The sequence below is a fragment of the Salvelinus namaycush genome, chromosome 21, assembly GCF_016432855.1.
Source record: "Salvelinus namaycush isolate Seneca chromosome 21, SaNama_1.0, whole genome shotgun sequence".
Lineage (NCBI taxonomy): Eukaryota > Metazoa > Chordata > Actinopteri > Salmoniformes > Salmonidae > Salvelinus > Salvelinus namaycush.
The window spans coordinates 32,048,978-32,066,825 of NC_052327.1; the positions used below are offsets into that span (position 1 = coordinate 32,048,978).

Consider the following 17,848-nt stretch of genomic DNA (forward strand, 5'->3'; position numbering starts at 1 on the left):
CTCAGGGATTTAACCATGAGGCCGATGGTGTCTTTAAAACAGTTACAGAGTTTAATGGATGTGATAGGAGAAAAGGAGGATAGATCAACAACATTGTAGTTACTCCAAAATACTATCCCAAATGACCGAGTGAAAAGGAAGCCTGTACAGAATAAAAAATATTCTAAAACATGCATCCTGTTTTGAATAAGGCAATAAAGTAAAACTGCACAAAATGTGGCAAAGAAACTGTCACGAACTTCGAAAGTGAGGAGACCAAGTCGCAGCGTGATTATAATACATCTTCCTTTAATAAAAGATGAATACTGAACAAACTATACAAAATAACAAAAACGAACGTGACCACTATAAGAAACGAGTGCAGACATGCAACATCACATAGACAATAACCCACAAAACCAAACTGACGGTCGTCGCTGGAGGCTCCGTACTGGAGGGCATCGCTGGAGGCTCCGGACTGGAGGGCGTCGCTGGAGGCTCCGGACTGGAGGGCGTCTCTGGAGGCTCCGTACTGGCAGCCTTTGTTAGAGGCTTCGTGCCATGACTCCTCACTGGAGGCTTCGTGCCATGGATCATCACTGGAGGCTTCGTACCATGGATCATCACTGGAGGCTTCGTGCCATGGATCATCACTGGAGGCTTCGTGCCATGGATCATCACTGGAGGCTTCGTGCCATGGATCATCACTGGAGGCTTCGTGCCATGGATCATCACTGGAGGCTTCGTGCCATGGATCATCACTGGAGGCTTCTTGCCATGGATCATCACTGGAGGCTTCTTGCCATGGATCATCACTGGAGGCTTCGTGCCATGGATCATCACTGGAGGCTTCGTGCCATGGATCATCACTGGAGGCTTCTTGCCATGGATCATCACTGGAGGTCCCGGCTGGGGACACGCACCTCATGGCGAGTGCGAAGAGCAGGAACAGGGCATACTGGACCCTGGAGGCGCACTGGAGGCCTGGTGCATGGTGCCGGAACTGGTGGTACCGGGCTGGGGACACGCAACTCAGAGCGAGTGCGGGGAGGAGGAACAGGGCGTACTGGACCGTGGAGACGCATTGGAGATCAAGAACATAGAGCTGGCTCAATATGTCCTGGCTGGATGCCCATTCTAGCCCGGCAAACACGAGGAGCTGGAATAGAGCGCACCGGGATAAGAATGCGAACTGGAGACACGGTGCCTGACCAGTTACACGCTCCCCACAGTAAGCACGAGGAGTTGGCTCAGATCTCCTACCTGACTCAGCCAAACTCCTCGTGTTCCCCCCAAAACAAATCTTGGGGCTGCCTCTCGGGCTTCCGTGCTAGCCGTGTACCTACATATCGTTGCCGTTCCTCTATTCTCCGGTATTTTTTCTCGTAGTATCGCCGTTCCTCCTGCGCTGTTTCCACCTGCTTTCATGGCAAGGTTTTGTCCCCTGCCATTACGTCCTCCCAGGTCCAGGATGTCCTCCACTCATTTTTCTCCCGGGTCCATGATGTCCACTCCTCTTTATCACGCTGCTTGGTCCTTTTATGGTGGGTTATTCTGTCACGAACGTCATAGTGAGGAGACCAAGGCGCAGCGTGATTATAATACATCTTCCTTTAATAAAGATGAATACTGAACAAACTATACAAAATAACAAAAACGAACGTGACCACTATAAGAAACGAGTGCAGACATGCAACATCACATAGACAATAACCCACAAAACCAAAATGGAAATGGCAACCTAAATAGGATCCCCAATCAGAGACAACGATAAACAGCTGTCTCTGATTGGGAACCAATTTAGGCCACCATAGACCTATATTACCTAGACAATACCAAAACCCCATAGAAATACAAAAAAAACCTAGAATAGACAAAAATACATATGCCACCCTTGTCACACCCTGACCTAACCAAAATAATAAAGAAAACAAAGATAACTAACACTTAAAAAGATGAGAGAGGCCTGTAATTTTCATCATAGGTACACTTCAACTATGACAGACAAAATGAGAAAAAAAATCCAGAAAATCACATTGTAGGATTTTTAATGAATTTATTTGCAAATTATGGTGGAAAATAAGTATTTGGTCACCTACAAACAAGCAAGATTTCTGGCTCTCACAGACCTGTAACTTCTTCTTTAAGAGGCTCCTCTGTCCTCCACTCGTTACCTGTATTAATGGCACCTGTTTGAACTTGTTATCAGTATAAAAGACACCTTTTATAAGGGGAGGCTTGCAAGCCGAAGAACACCATCCCAACCGTGAAGCATGGGAGTGGCAGCATCATGTTGTGGAGGTGCTTTGCTGCAGGAGGGACTGGTGCACTTCACAAAATAGATGGCATCATGAGGTAAGAAAAGTATGTGGATATATTGAAGCAACCAGTCAGGAAGTTAAAGCTTGGTTGCAAATGGGTCTTCCAAATGGACATTGACCCCAAGCATACTTCCAAAGTTGTGGCAAAATGGCTTAAGGACAACAAAGTAAAGGTATTGGAGTGGCCATCACAAAGCCATGACCTCAATCCCATAGAAAATGTGTGGGCAGAACTGAAAACGCATGTGCGAGCAAGGAGGCCTACAAATCTGACTCAGTTACACCAGCTCTGTCAGGAGGAATGGGCCAAAATTCACCCAACTTATTGTGTGAAGCTTATGGAAGGCTACCCGACCCAAGTTAAACAATTTAAAGGCAATGCTACCAAATACTAATTGAGTGTATGTAAACTTCTGACCCATTGGGAATGTGATGAACAAAATAAAAGCTGAAATAAATCATTTTCTCTACTATTATTCTGACATTTCACATTCTTAAAATAAAGTGGTGATCCTAACTGACCTAAGATAGGGGATTTTTCCTTGGATTAAATGTCAGGAATTGTGAAAAACTGAGTTTAAATGTATTTGGCTAAGGTGTATGTAAACTTCTGACTTCAACTGTATATATTTATTACCTTTTTCACAGTTTTCATGATTTACAATTTCAGACAAGGCAATGGCAAGTCAAAACCAAGGTCCTAACAACTCATGCCTCCATTCAGTCTTAAATGGTTCCAGTGGTATGTAACAGTGAGCTAGCTACTAAACTCAGCAAAAATAGAAACGTCCCATTTTCAAGACCCTGTCTTTCAAAGATAATTTGTAAAAATCCAAATAACGTCACAGATCTTCATTGTAAAGGGTTTAAACACTGTTTCCCATGCTTGTTCAATGAACCATAAACAATTTATGAACATGCACCTGTGGAACGGTCGTTAAGACACTAACAGTTTACAGACGGCAGGCAGTTAAGGTCACAGTTATGAAAACTTAGGACACTAAAGAGGCCTTTCTACTGACTCTGAAAAACACCAAAAGAAAGATGCCCAGGGTCCCTGCTCATCTGCGTGAACGTGCCTTAGGCATGCTGCAAGGAGGCATGAGGACTGCAGATGTGGCCAGGGCAATAAATTGCAATGTCCGTACTGTGAGACACCTAAGACAGTGCTACAGGGAGACAGGACGGACAGCTGATCGCAGTGGCAGACCACGTGTAACAACACCTGCACAGGACCGGTACATCCGAACATCACACCTGAGGGAAAGGATGGCAACAACAACTGCCCAAGTTACACCAGGAACGCACAATCCCTCCATCAGTGCTCGGACTGTCCGCAATAAGCTGAGAGAGGCTGTACTGAGGGCTTGTAGGCCTGTTGTAAGGCAGGTCCTCACCAGACATCACCGGCAACAACGTCGCCTATGGGCACAAACCCACCATTGCTGGACCAGACAGGACTGGCAAAAAGTGCTCTTCACTGACGAGTCTCGGTTTTGTCTAACCGGGGGTGATGGTCGTATTTACGTTTATCGTCGAAGGAATAAGCGTTACACCGAGGCCTGTACTCTGGAGCGGGGTTCGATTTGGAGGTGGAGGGTCCGTCATGGTCTGGGGCGGTGTGTCACAGCATCATCGGACTGAGCTTGTTGTCATTGCAGGCAATCTCAACGCTGTGCGTTACAGGGAAGACATCCTCCTCCCTCATGTGGTACCCTTCCTGCAGGCTCATCCTGACATGACCCTCCAGCATGACAATGCCACCAGCCATACTGCTCGTTCTGTGCGTGATTTCCTGCATGACAGGGATGTGACTGTTCTGACATTGCCAGCGAAGAGCCAGGATCTCAATCCCATTGTGTCCCTTTGTTCAGGGACACATTATTACAGTTCTGTTAGTCACGTCTGTGGAACTTGTTCAGTTTATGTCTCAGTTGTTGAATCTTGTTATGTTCATACAAATATTTACACATGTTAAGTTTGCTGAAAATAAACGCAGTTGACAGTGAGAGGACGTTTCTTTTTTGCTGAGTTTAGAACTCTAATCTTAGTCTAATTTCAAAACACAAACACGTCTATATCAGATCGTTATAGAGGACTAATGGAGATTTTCGCAAACCATAACATCTGAATGATCTCAACACATCTGCTGCTACAGTAGTTACGTGTGTGTGTGTGGTTATGAGAGTTTAAGACCCTGATTCATTGGTATGGATGGTTTACTATCAAAGAGCATGACTGGTTTATAATAATAATACAAAACCTCATATTAGTCATCTGCAGAGAGAGAGAGAATAGAGAGAGAGAGAGACATGGAGATGCATAGAATGTGTGTGTGTGTGTGTGTGCATTTAGGGGCGATGACATGATGAGGGGGTGATGACGTGATGAGATTCCCCATGTCCCAGGAGATATGGAAGAGAGGAGGTTTAGGATGCTGTGTGTCCTCCATGAAGACAGACTTGTTTGTAAAAGCTGAGATAAATCCTGACACTCCGGCTCATGGGTCTGATGCTGTCATCAGGGGAACTTTTCCACTAATTAATACCTAATGATTTTCGTCATAACTTTTTCACTGAGATATAAACTGAGTATACAAAACATTTGGAACACTTTTACCTAATATTGAGTTACATCCCGTTTTGCCCCTTTAGAACAGCCTCAATTCGTCGGGGCATGAACTCTACAGGGACACTGGCCCATGTTGACTCCAATGCTTCCCACAGTTGTGTCGAGTTGGCTGGATGTCCTTGGGTGGAAGGACCATTCTTGATACACATGGGGAATTGTTGAGCGTGAAAAACCTAGCAGCATTGTATTTCTTGACATACTCAACTTCTACCATACCCCGTTCAAATGCACTTAAATATTTTGTCTTGCCAATTCACCTTCTGAATGGCACACGTACATGATCCATCTCTCAAAGTAAAAAAACATATTCTTTAACCTGTGTCCTCCCCTTCATCTACACTGATTGAAGTGGATTTAACAGTTGACAATAATAGGGGTTCATAGCTTTCACCTGGATTTACACGGTCAGTCTATGTCATGGAAAGAGCAGGTGTTCCTAATGTTTTGTACACTCAGTGTACCTTCACTACTCAATGTGTTGTTAAACAGTGAGTGAGTGTAGTAGAGGAATAAAGTGGGAGGAGAGCGCTGAGAGGGAGAGAGAGAGAGATCCATAGTGTGTTTCTACTAAGAGGCATCTGTGCTGTGGCTGAGTGAACAACCCCAGTACCTCCGTCCCGCTGTCTGGACCTTGTCAACGAACGACAACCCCAGTACCTCCGTCCCGCTGTCTGGACCTTGTCAACGAACGACAACCCCAGTACCTCCGTCCCGCTGTCTGGACCTTGTCAACGAACGACAACCCCAGTACCTCCGTCCCGCTGTCTGGACCTTGTCAACGAACAACAACCCCAGTACCAACGTCCCGCTGTCTGGACCTTGTCAACGAACGACAACCCCAGTACCTCCGTCCCGCTGTCTGGACCTTGTCAACGACGACAACACCGTTATTATTATTGGGATATCAATAATCGTTTACATCGGGAACAGCCTTTGCAGCAACTATGTGGATTTACAACATTATTTTTCCTCTCTTAATCGTCCGTTTTTCAGGTAAGTTTGGGAGACAATCGCCAGGGCATTTCAGACTTTATGGTTGTAGGCTAATTGAGATTCAGCAGTTTGTTGTTTAACTTTTATCCTCTCCCTCTCCTCACCTGGCACGTTGCAAAATCTTATTTTACGTAATGTCGAATGGTGGATGTGATTTTCTACAAAACAACACATCATAATAACCTGTTTAAATATGTTACCTTTCAAGTTAGCTTGGCAAGTTTAAACTGTAAAAAAATAAAATTCCGCACAGCTTTCTGTGAGGAATATAGAAACTTTAGAGCCCATCTGTAGACGTTCTGTGATGGTTCTACAAAAACTTGCGTAACATCATTTTTTAAAGCCAATTAAGAGAAGAACCTGTGCGTTTTATGTAAAACTATGTGTATCGAGCTGAAGCGCGAAACGTAACTCTCTCCGCTCTCATGTCTCTATTCCGCTTGATGTGTTGGTGTAAATAGGCTAAATTCATACTCGTTTCACTCAGAGTAAACAGTCATTCTAAAGCTTCTAGACGAGTCTGACGTGAACTCACTGATCCCAACCAGCTTTCACTATTTAGAAAGAAAGTAATGTTTGCTATAGGCTATTGATACTACTTGTATAGGTATTCTTCCATATTGTGGCTCTTATTAGGCCAAACATGTATACACTTTTTTCTCCGTTACTTTTATTGAGGAGGAGAATACTGGAGTATTAAGACTAAACAGAGATATAGCCTGACTGTCTGCTACTGGGCTGTTTATGTGTGAGTCAACACTGCATTGTGTGTGTGTGTGTGTGTGTGTGTGTGTGTGTGTGGGGGGGGGGGGGGGGGGGGGTGTTAACCACAGCATTGTGTGTGTGTAGTGTGTGTGTGTGTGGGGGGGGGGGGGGGGGGGGGGTTAACCACAGCATTGAGTGGATGTGGAACAACATGAGCGTATCAGTCCCTGCTGGAGAGGAAGGGGTGGAAAGAAAATGTGTGCATGCATGTGTGAGAGAAAGAGAGAGAAAGCGGAAGGGTAGGGGGTAGGTAAGTGTGTCCCAGCTGAAACGGAGGAGAGGAGAAGAAAGAGTTATCTGTCCGTCCGTGAGTATGTCAGTAAGGGGACAAGGAGTGATGAGTGTGCATCCCATTAAGACATTCATATTAATGAGGGTAAAACCATGCTAATTTAAACATCATGATGCTGCTGGGTTTGTCTCAGTCCTGATGGGAACTTCAATACAGCCTCACTGGCCAGGGGCTGGACACTGCATTCAACACCTTCATTTCATACTGTGTGTGTGTTAGAGTGCAGGAGGAATGCATTACAGGACTACCAGAGGAGTGATGGCGTGAGATTGGTCCAACTGCCTGACTCTGCCCTCCATACCAAAAGCAGGAAGTTGAGCATTGTGAAGTGTGCCCGTGGTTGCAGCCGCAACAAGATACTGCTCTTCACTTGCAGGTAGGTGTGGTGCATCTGTGACCAACTCCTGGGTATAGCAACAATTTCTGCGCCTGCAGCTTCACATGCTGTGTGTCTATGACCATGTTTACATGCAAACCAATATCCCGGTATTATTCGGGATACTGAAGTATTCTGTTTTTGAGTTGATGCAAATAAACCTATCCCGTTTACAATAATCCAAAACAGTTTGTGTCCCGGTTATGAGAAACCCGGACAAATGCCTGGGATAGGCTGATCTAAGATGGGATAGTGTGGGATGTAAACATCTTATCCTGTTTACTGTTGTTTTAGTTTAACATATCATGTGTGTTGTGTGATGATGTTTTATCTGATTGTCAAACCACATCAAAAAGTATGCTACCCACACAGTTTTATTCCCCATAATAATTCCATAATAATTTAGCCTACTATAATTAATTTCCTATAATTTACTACTAGCAACTTTCAACTTTCAGCAAGTTTCTGCTTATAATTTCCGACATTTGGTAGGTAATTTGTTTGTCAAATATAGTTTGAAACATGGTACTTCTCTTCAGTCTTAACTTGTTGCCCCAGAAGACTAAATAAAGTAGTGCTCACCGGTAACAGTGGCGGTAGGTGCTGTTTAAGATGAGGGAGGACGATTATTTTTTAATGAGCATGGCCTTATTTCTATTACAGCATATTGGATGACTGTCATTCATATTCCATTCACCCAGTTCAATGTAACATCAATAGGTTCAGGCTACTGCACGGTACTAACATACTATACCCATCATGAGGTTGCTACAACCTAGCCTATGAATGAAAGTTTACAATGTAGGTGCACAGGTCAAGAGAAATTGAGTAATCAAGGTGACAGACATTGACACATTAAATACCGCATAGCACCATCTTGCCTGCATCTAGCTGATCTAGTGTGTAATCATTAGTCCAACAGTTGCAAACGAGAGTTTCTATTGGACAGATTCAGGTATGTTTATCCCTGTTTTGTTCAGTTTGCTTCCATTTAAGAAATGTTTTTCAACAGAATTTGCAATATGAATACACCCCTGATCACACGCAATCACAGTTCACTTTCATAGCAGACAGATCGTTTCATAAATCCTTCTCTCATCTACGCACTCTCCTCCTCTCACCTTTTCCCTTCGCTTGTGGACTCCAGTGCACAATACATTACCTTTCCAAGCCAAACCTTAATTTCATAACCGCTAACAACTACACACAGCCTACATACATCATTGTCACCATTTTAGCTAATGTCAAGGCAACAACATAGCTACTAGAACTAACACGTTAGTAAACCCGCTACAATCATGCAGTAGGAAAATTGCAATTGGCTCAGAACATGGCAGCACGGATGGCCCTTGGATGTACACAGAGCTAATATTAATAATTTGCATGTCAATCTTTCCTGGCTCAAAGTGGAGTAGAGATTGACTTAATCAATACTTCTATTTACAGTACCTTGCAAAAGTATTTGTGTTTTTCCTATTTTGTTGCATTACAACCTGTAATTTAAATGGATTTTTATTTGGATTTCATGTAATGGACATACACAAAATAGTCCAAAATTGTGAAGTGAAATACATTTTTTTACTTGTTTAAAGAAATGTAGAAAAATTCTAAACGGAAAAGGGGTGCGTGCGTGTGTATTCACCCCCTTTGCTATGAAGCCCCTAAATAAGATCTGGTGCAACCAATTACCTTCAGAAGTCACATAATTAGTTAAATAAAGTCCACTTGTGCAATCTAAGTGTCACATGATCTGTCACATGATCTCAGTATATATACACCTGTTTTGAAAGGCCCCAGAGTCTGCAACACCACTAAGCAAGTGGCATCACCAAGCAAGCGGCACCATGAAGACCAATGAGCTCTCCAAACAGGTCAGGGACAAAGTTGTGGAGAAGTACAGATCAGGGTTGGGTTATAAAAAAATATCAGAAACTTTGAACATCCCACGGAGCACCATTAAATCCATTATTTAACAATTGAAAGAATATGGCACCACAACACACCTGCCAAGAGAGGGCCGCCCACCAAAACTCACGGACCAGGCAAGGAGGGCATTAATCACAGAGGCAAAAAGAGACCAAAGATAACCCTGAAGGAGCTGCAAAGCTCCACAGCGGAGATTGGAGTATCTGTCCATAGGACCACTTAAAGCCATACACTCCACAGAGCTGGGCTTTATAGAAGAGTGGCCAGAAAAAAGCCATTGCTTAAAGTGTTCGGCAAAAGACATGTGGGAGACTCCCCAAACATATGGAAAAAGGTACTCTGGTCAGATGAGACTAGAATTGAGCTTTTTGGCCATCGAGGAAAACGCTATGTCTGGCGCAAACCCAAGACCTCTCATCACCCAAGAACACCATCCCCACAGTGAAGCATGGTGGTGGCAGCATCATGCTGTGGGGTAAGATAAGACTTCAGTTAGTCTTGGATGCATATTTTATGTGGTTGAAATACTGTTTGCTTGCAAAACAGTTTCAAAGATAACACATGTCGTGTCTTTGACTATGCCAGATTAATTGCTATGACATGCTATTCTATAAAATAATTTCTCCGTAATTAATATTACCTGATTGAACTAATCATGTAAATATGAATTAACTAGAGAGGGACACCACGAAAGAATATTTATAGAGCTGTTATCTTTCGAATAAACTCTTAAAGATTTAGTAATATTTTCCTAAATAGCAGTCACATTAATCGTCATTTTATTCAGTCTCATCTGAAAGTTGTAAGTCCTTGATTATCTGCAAGAATCCTGGCTAACAAGTTGAATCAGCAATACAAAATTGGGTTTAATTATTTATTTACTAAATACCTAACTAATCACACAGAAACACACATACACAATTAAATCATAACTTGATCACAAATTACGTCATACAGAAAAACGTCCCTAGCGGGCAGAATCGATATGACAGCTTGTTACACAAAGGAAAGGGGGGAGTCCTAGTGAAAGAGCGGGAGACTTGAACATAGGCGGGCTGTACTATCGTAAATACAGTATCTTATGCATTCTAAATTACCGCCCATTTGAAGAGGAAAATGCAATCAATATTTACTCTGAGCTGCGCTTCAGTAGGTTGGTGGTAGATGGCCCGTGTCGCCAACCCGAGTCCTCTGTCCTTTGAAGAATGTCTCTGGTAGTCACGGGAACACGTTGTGTGTATTAGACGGGATACTTGGACTGTCCTTCCGAACCTGCGTTTAGCTGTTGCTAACTCCAAGGCTAGGAGATATCACTTCTGTAGTGAATACGAGTTCAAAGTTCATACCATTCACAATCAAAGTCCATGCTGATGTTGGCTTCATCTATAGTGATTATCTGAACCATTCTGACACTGGATCGTCATCCTAGCATACCCGGAACAGAAAGTTATTTTCTTGTTCGTGGCTTTTATAGTGGAGGGAGAGGGGTGTGTCTGAAAAGTCTATTAACCCATGCCTCTTCACAGGGGCGGACCACTGTGAGCAGAGGAAAACTTATGAAAGCACAGATCTCTCATTTGGAAGCTAAAATTACATTTCATCTCTTCACAAATAATGTCATATTCAAACATTTGAATTAAACAACAATTCCATGTGAATCCGATATCTCTGACATTTAGACTTTCCACAGTAGAGTTTGTCATTCAATCCTTGATGAGAATGTGTCAGAGGGCAACCGAACTGACATAATATACCTTAAGTACCACCGCATATGTTCAGTTGGTCGAATTACCAGAATATAGTTCATTTCCCCCAACTTCTGATGTTACCCAGAATCTCTATGTTAACCCATGGGTTTCCTTATGTCACATCAGTTATAGTAGGGAGAGAGAAAAAGGGGGAAAGAGGTATTTATGACTGTCATAAACCTACCCCCAACCCAACGTCATGACAGTCCCCCCATGTTGGGTTCAATCTTGCGATTAACCTGCATGTTGCAAACCAACATACAAATGACCGTGGGTTGTCCTGGTGGTGGACCATCGTTGTGGTCCCCATCTGGTGGTTGACCCGGGTAGGGATTCTGCGAATGAAGAAGTCTACTCCATGGCTGGGCAGCGGGAGTCCGGATTGGGATCGCTGTTGCAGTCCCCCCTCTGGTGTGGTCGACCCGGGTAGGGTGTCTGCAAATGAAGAAGTCTGCTCCATGGCTGGGCAGCGGAGGTCCGGTTTGGGATCGCCGTTCCGGACCCGTCGTCTGGTCGTCCATACTGGAAGATCTGGGCAGTAACTTAGGCAGATGTTAACAACGCACACACACTCATGAAATATATCATTACATTTCCTCCCAAATGAGCGGCGTTGTGGCACTAACTGATGGTTGTATGGGGAAGTTGTTTATGGCTATCACTTTCTACATGCCGAAGAAAATGAAACAAAATGAATGAAAGCATAAACAAAACAAAATATAGTTATTGGCAAAATAACTTGGCAAAATGACCCTATCATGGCATTGTCTAATGTCATGTCTAGGGTTCTTCTAATTTGCGGGGTGTTGGTTAAGGTACTATCCTAAGTTGATAACTATATGATACGTCTACAGCTGTAAGGCACTAGTTTTGGGCAGTCTACAGGGATGACCTATGGACTTCTGAGAAGAAACTGGTGAGTTCTGTAGCTGTAGAGTTAAAGGCCTCAAAATAAATGTTCAACTTTACTAAGGCTGGTATTTTGCTCGGACCCTTAAGTGATCCTAGCATAAATCCTAATTGGATGTTCTGTTGTACATGTGCGTTTATGCTTAAACAAGCACACACATGCCAAGGGAAGGAAACCAAGTATTCTGGCAGATTACAACTTGTTCAGAATGAGTCTGACGTAGTCAGGTAATTTTCAGGTCAATGCCTGGAGGTCAGTCAGAATTGGTGTCGAGGGAGTCTGTAGTGGTTTTACTACCAGTCACTGTCTTCCACTATTGTAGTGGCAGTAGGTATGAAGAAATATACTTCATAGCTATGTTATCCACGGAGGAGCTAACCTCATGACGGAAGTACTGTAAGTATTAGACCAGTCGTACGTGGTGTGATCGTGGTTCCTGACTTCTAATAACTTTTTCTCCTGTACGGAGGATTCTATTTATTAGTGGCGTGTGTAACCATTGGAAGAGTGCAATGGAGATTCCCTTCCCCGCGCTGCACTCTGAGTGACTCCTATGTTGCTATTATCAATAGCAATTTAACTTGTGAGGTTACTAATCCTCCTACTGAGTGTTGCTGGACTGACTGTGGTATTGGTACTGGTACTCAAGGGGTCCAGTTGTCCTACCGATTTATTCTGAAATGTTATCCTACAGGAATACATGATTAGAGCATTTTACTAGTTGTCTTGTAGTGACTACTACACAAGGCAAGGAATGATTATTGTTGCCATTTGTTTTGGAGGTGGACAAGTCCACCGGACTTCCTTTACGACCAGTGTGGTACACCTCAGTACTATCGTAGATGTGTTCTAAGAGGCCCCTAGACAGGGATTATGTCTGCTCCTCACTGTTCTCAAAGGGAAGTTTACAACTAGATTTGATTTATGCTCTGGCGGCCTCGTACGGTGTTGTCCGTAGTCTCGACCCCCCCACCGGCCTCGATAAGGCTCATCATGGGTCTGGGCTACTATTCCCCCCCCTTTGCGTCTCGGGACCCCCCCACCAGCATGTGGTGTTGGTATCCGAGGCGCAAACGAAAGGTTCGGACCCTATGTACGAGTTGTCAGTGGCCGCGTTATTATGAGAATGGCTGCAACCTTTCAACCAAATCTCCTGGTGTTTGTGCTTCAACACCCTCAGTGGCTGTCGAGGTCTGTCAGTCACCACCGCGTCCGCGCGTGGCAACCTCTTCAGTACCTGCGAACTGAGACGAGGATATCGGTCTGTGATATCGCAAAGTGTTTCACCAGTGGGAATCCTCAGGTCAGTTGCTGGACTGACGCCATTAGTGTCATTGTAAGGGTTGACAGTCCCCAACAAAGCGGAAGGTGTATCATCGGAAGAAGAGTATACTCTGCGCATCAATGTTTTTCTTGCTGAGACGGCCGCAGTGCTTGCGGAAATGTCTGAAGGGCAAGAGGAGTTCATCTCAACTACCGTATTGCACGACTGCACGGAGGAGGGAAGTTGCTTATTAACAGAGACAGCTGGCTCGAAATCCTGAAAAGAATGGTCAATCAGGTTGGCTGATGGAATGTGTTGAGATATCGTAATATCTCCTTGGATCTGATTCTGCCCCAACAGGTTTTTAAACGTCTTTTTCCCAAGGGGTGCTTTCGACAGATACCCCTCGTGAATGACTGCGTTGCAGCTAGCGTTAGGGAAAGACAGTGTGGTCGGTGGAGAAGGCACTGTGGCCTGTGACCATACCTGGTTGGTTTTCCAATCCATCAATGGGAGTAACCGATCCATCAAGTCTGCTCCAAGTAGCAGGGGTACAGTTTCGAGGCTAGTAACATACACAGGGTGGACGAGCGATAAGTCCTTGAAGTGTAGTTTCAGCATGACTCTCAATGTGAGAGGCGAGGTAGTCTGAGTGACCCCTCGAAGTGTAGTGTCGCATCGTTCCACTTTTAACCAACGTTTAGTTGGCTTCAAAGCCCTTTTTAGATCATCAAACAATGTTTGAGAGATGAGTGATATTGTCGCACCCGAATCAATTAGCGCATAACAAGTTAAGCAGTCCTCCAGGACTGTTTCCAGGTATGGTCGTTTCGATTCGTGTTTAGTGGACATGTTCCCCACAAAGTGGAGTGGTCTTTCGCAACAACGTGATGTGTCAATTCTGTTCAAGGTGGAAGCAGATTGACTTTTACGATTTTGAGTGGGCTTGGCTTTAACGAAGCGTTTGACCTTTTTCTTCGCAACCTTTGTATCAGAGTTTATAGACGAAGCCCGTGGGCTTGTTTCTTGGTCAATCGGGCCCTGGATAGGGTCTCGAGTGAAAGCAGGAGGGATTTGAATTTTAACGTCCTTGCTATGGGTGTTAATTCCTGCGGACCTGGAGTCCGGTAATTCCCTGTCTAGTCCTTGTGACTTATCTTTTACCCTTTTCTCAAATGTTTCTCGCTTTAGTTCTTCACCTAGTGGAACTTCTGGAGAACATTGGTCTACGTTTTGATCATCCTTCAACCCTTTGTTACCCTTGTGCTCTGACACTTTTTGTGGGTTGGGTGCAGGAACGTAGTGAACAGGTCGATTGTAGCGGTAGTCGTTTTGATGGCGACGTGCTTTACGGTTATTTCGACCGCGGAGGTTATTGGAATCATGGTTTCGTGGTAGAAACTGTTGTTGTGCGTCATCTCTTAACGCTCCAATACCTGATAATGCACCCTCTGACTGGAGTGAGTGCTCCTGGTCAAACTTCAAAACCGAGTGGTCAGGGCTCTTGGCGTTGCGAGCTTTTGATGCCTCAAAAGCTGTGCTTGCAAGCTCTCTGAGTTGTAAGATAGGCAAGCCAATGTGGGCTGCAGGGCCCAAGTAGGTAATGAAGGTGGGATACATGTTCGACAGGAACATTTGTTTAAATGGTAACAGGTCTTCCATGCCTGTTTCAGTGAGTAGGCCAAAGTAAGCTGAACGAAGCCTATGATAGTAAGCTTGTGGGTGTTCATTCCGAGCTTGTTTGACCGTGTTAGCCAGTGAGCTATCGTGTTTGCGAGTTGCAGAACCACTGAATTCTAATTTCAAAGCTGTGGCAAGTTTAGCGTAGTCATTTAGCACGTGTTTCTGTTGTAGGCGAATGAACCTTGTCACGTGTCTATTCGACGTTCGCTACAACAGGTAAACCCTGTCAGAACCCGTAGCGTTCGGGTAGCCATCCAACGCGTCCTCTATGTCAGCTAGGAACGTCTCAGTATCGTTTGGCTGACCTGGAACGGGGTCAAAGGTGGGGAAATACTTGACGAGTTTGTCAAGGTATTCCGCGTCAAGCGGGCGGAGAGGGTGGGCTTTATCCTGCGGGGAAAGTGGGGCCAAAAGGCCAAGAGGAGAAGCCAAGCTTTGGCTTTGTTGGCCAAGAGGCGCCATATTACTCAGTGCGGAATGGCCAAGCGGAGAAGACTGGGGGACACCTGACGGAGGCAATGTCTGAAACCTATCGTCTTCACTCCTTTGAGTACCGGGCTCCGGTTGCTTGGATGGATAGTCACGCTGTAGAGCGTGACCCTTCTGGACTTCCTCCAGATGGTACCTAAGGGTGGTATTCTGCTGCATTGCAGAGTCCACTTGAGCGCTTAGAGTACTGATTTTGGACACGTGAGTGTCGCACTTGCTCCTTTCGGTCTCAAACTTATCTGTCATGGTTTGCAAATAGAGGTCTTGAGTACGGAGCGAGAGATTCAGTGATGAGATTTCTTCCGCTTGCTTAGAAATCAAGATTTCCATCTTCATCACCCGAGTTCTCTCATCATTCATTTGGTCAGCGACTTCAATGAGTTCTGCTGATTTGTCATCCAACTTCGTCATTGTGTTCATCAACTGATCGTCTTTGGTCTGCAGAATTTTGAGTAGAACCGTGTTACTCTGAGTAACGTTCAACAAAACTGCCTGCATGTTATCAAATTGCGCGCTCCTATTTGTAGATAACTCAACAGATTTATCTAGTTTGGAGTGGACTACCTCGTATTTAGTTTTGGCTAAATCGAGTTGTTCCTGGAGACAACGATTTTGTTGAAGAGTTTGTGCTCGTTCATCGTCATAAGTATTTGCAATTACTTTCAATTGTTCAGATTTCAAACGCAGTTCCTCGACTAGCAGAATGTTTTCATTTCCTGCTTTTGTCAATAGTGTCTCAGTTCTCTCTGCCTGTACCCCAATGCTAGCCATGACTGGCACGTGCTTCAGCTGTGCACGGTGGTATTGAACCGATGCCACATTCTTATGGCGATACATTAGTGCAAAAGTGGGGAGAACCGTCACAAAGCCTGTGTTTGATGGTTGATTTTGGAGAGCGTTCGCAATTTCGGCTGTTTTTTCACTAATGGCATAATTAGGGTTGGTATCGCTGCTGAGGTCAGAGATCGATCCTTTTATGGGTGGAGGTTCACTACTTAGCGGAGGAGTGGTGACCCCCTCCTTTGATAGCTTGCACATTAGAAAAGTTTAGAGGGAAAATTTTCCCTAAATTTATTCAAAGTTTGGGTTTGGAATTAATTGGAAGCTGCAAAGACAAGTTTAATCTATTTATAGATGTTGACGAACTACCAGTACTGTACCAGTAATGTGGAAGTTGGACGTGAATGAATTTGCAAAAGCAAATTGAATTAATTAATCAATGCCAATGATTAATCCTACCTGTGTAGGCTATCTGGGTATTAAACTTTAATTAACATGAGATGTGGCTTCATCTAGGTTAATATGATAAGTTTAAAAGTGTCTCATTTGATTGGAAGAACATTAAATTATGTTCAACAATTTAACTTATTAAATTGAATGAGACTATAATCCATAAAATCTCTGTTGATTGGATATCATCAGTGTAAAACAGTAGACCAAATGTTGGGCACATTCAACACTGTGGCACTTCTCCCTAAGGCCGAAACCACATGGGATTCCCGCTGGGGCGGGGCTTCTGTCAATACTGGATTACTGAATGGGTTTTGAAAAACCCAAATTTTACTGATTGATCAATTTAATGATAAATCAAACCTGTATAGGCAATTTGTGAATTAAACTTTAATTAACCTGAGAAGTGCTTAATCTAGGTTAGTTTGGAAAAAGTTTGCAATGTCTTATTTAGAGAACTCAACAATTTGGATATTATTTAAAATATCTATTTCAGAATGTAAATGGCCAGATTTACACTTATTAGTTCAATTGGATAAGACATTGATATTCGTCTGGATATCATAAGTGATGACTTGAGTGTGACCTGAATAATTCTTCATGAACGAATATATGCACACTTCAGCGGTCACTGACTTCACACGCTGTAATAAAGCAGAACTACTGTTCCGCTAGGCGGAGGAATTTCAGCGTGGCACCAGAAGAACAATAAATTGCTTTTTTTTTTTTTCTTGTTAGCTTTAGCACCTCGTGCCAGCTAACCCTCCTTTGTGCCTGAAAATGTAGCACGTAGGATTCCCTTGGCAGGGAAAAGGTTTTACTAATAACGTATTATGTTCAAACCCTTTTCGGCGTTTTTTGACGATGTTTTAACCGGAACACGCGGCAAACATGAAATGCACCTGGTCTCTTCGCGTTGAATCGCGAGAGAGAGAGATAATTATCGCTGGTCGCGCTATATCTCCTGAATTTCAATCGGCTGGCTCTTTGTCCTCGCTCGAGAAATTAATAATGACCTGCCCTACCAGCGTATGAAACGTGCCAGGCAGAAATAGCCCTGCGTTTGGCCAAATGCACTATTTCTCAGATTTCTATAATTAGCTTTCTCAGCCTCATACAAGAAATGTATTCGCTTACGTTATCCACTGACTACGTCAGAGAACAGCGCGGGGCAAGGGAATCCCCAGCACACACAACCAAAAATGCTTGTCTATCACTCCAAAAATGTGTATAATAAACTT

General features: G+C 43.9%; 1 protein-coding gene across 1 annotated transcript in view; it reads left to right on the forward strand.

Annotated features, from left to right (window-relative positions):
- The first annotated feature begins 5,515 nt into the window (after positions 1-5,515).
- LOC120066298 (hepatocyte growth factor-like) overlaps positions 5,516-17,848 on the forward strand; it is a 37,061-nt gene continuing 24,728 nt past the window's right edge. Inside the window, exons 1-2 of the mRNA XM_039017584.1 lie at positions 5,516-5,924; positions 7,201-7,357. Of these exons, the coding sequence (XP_038873512.1) occupies positions 5,876-5,924; positions 7,201-7,357 (206 nt within the window). The 5' untranslated portion in view covers positions 5,516-5,875. The remainder of the gene's footprint in view (positions 5,925-7,200; positions 7,358-17,848) is intronic.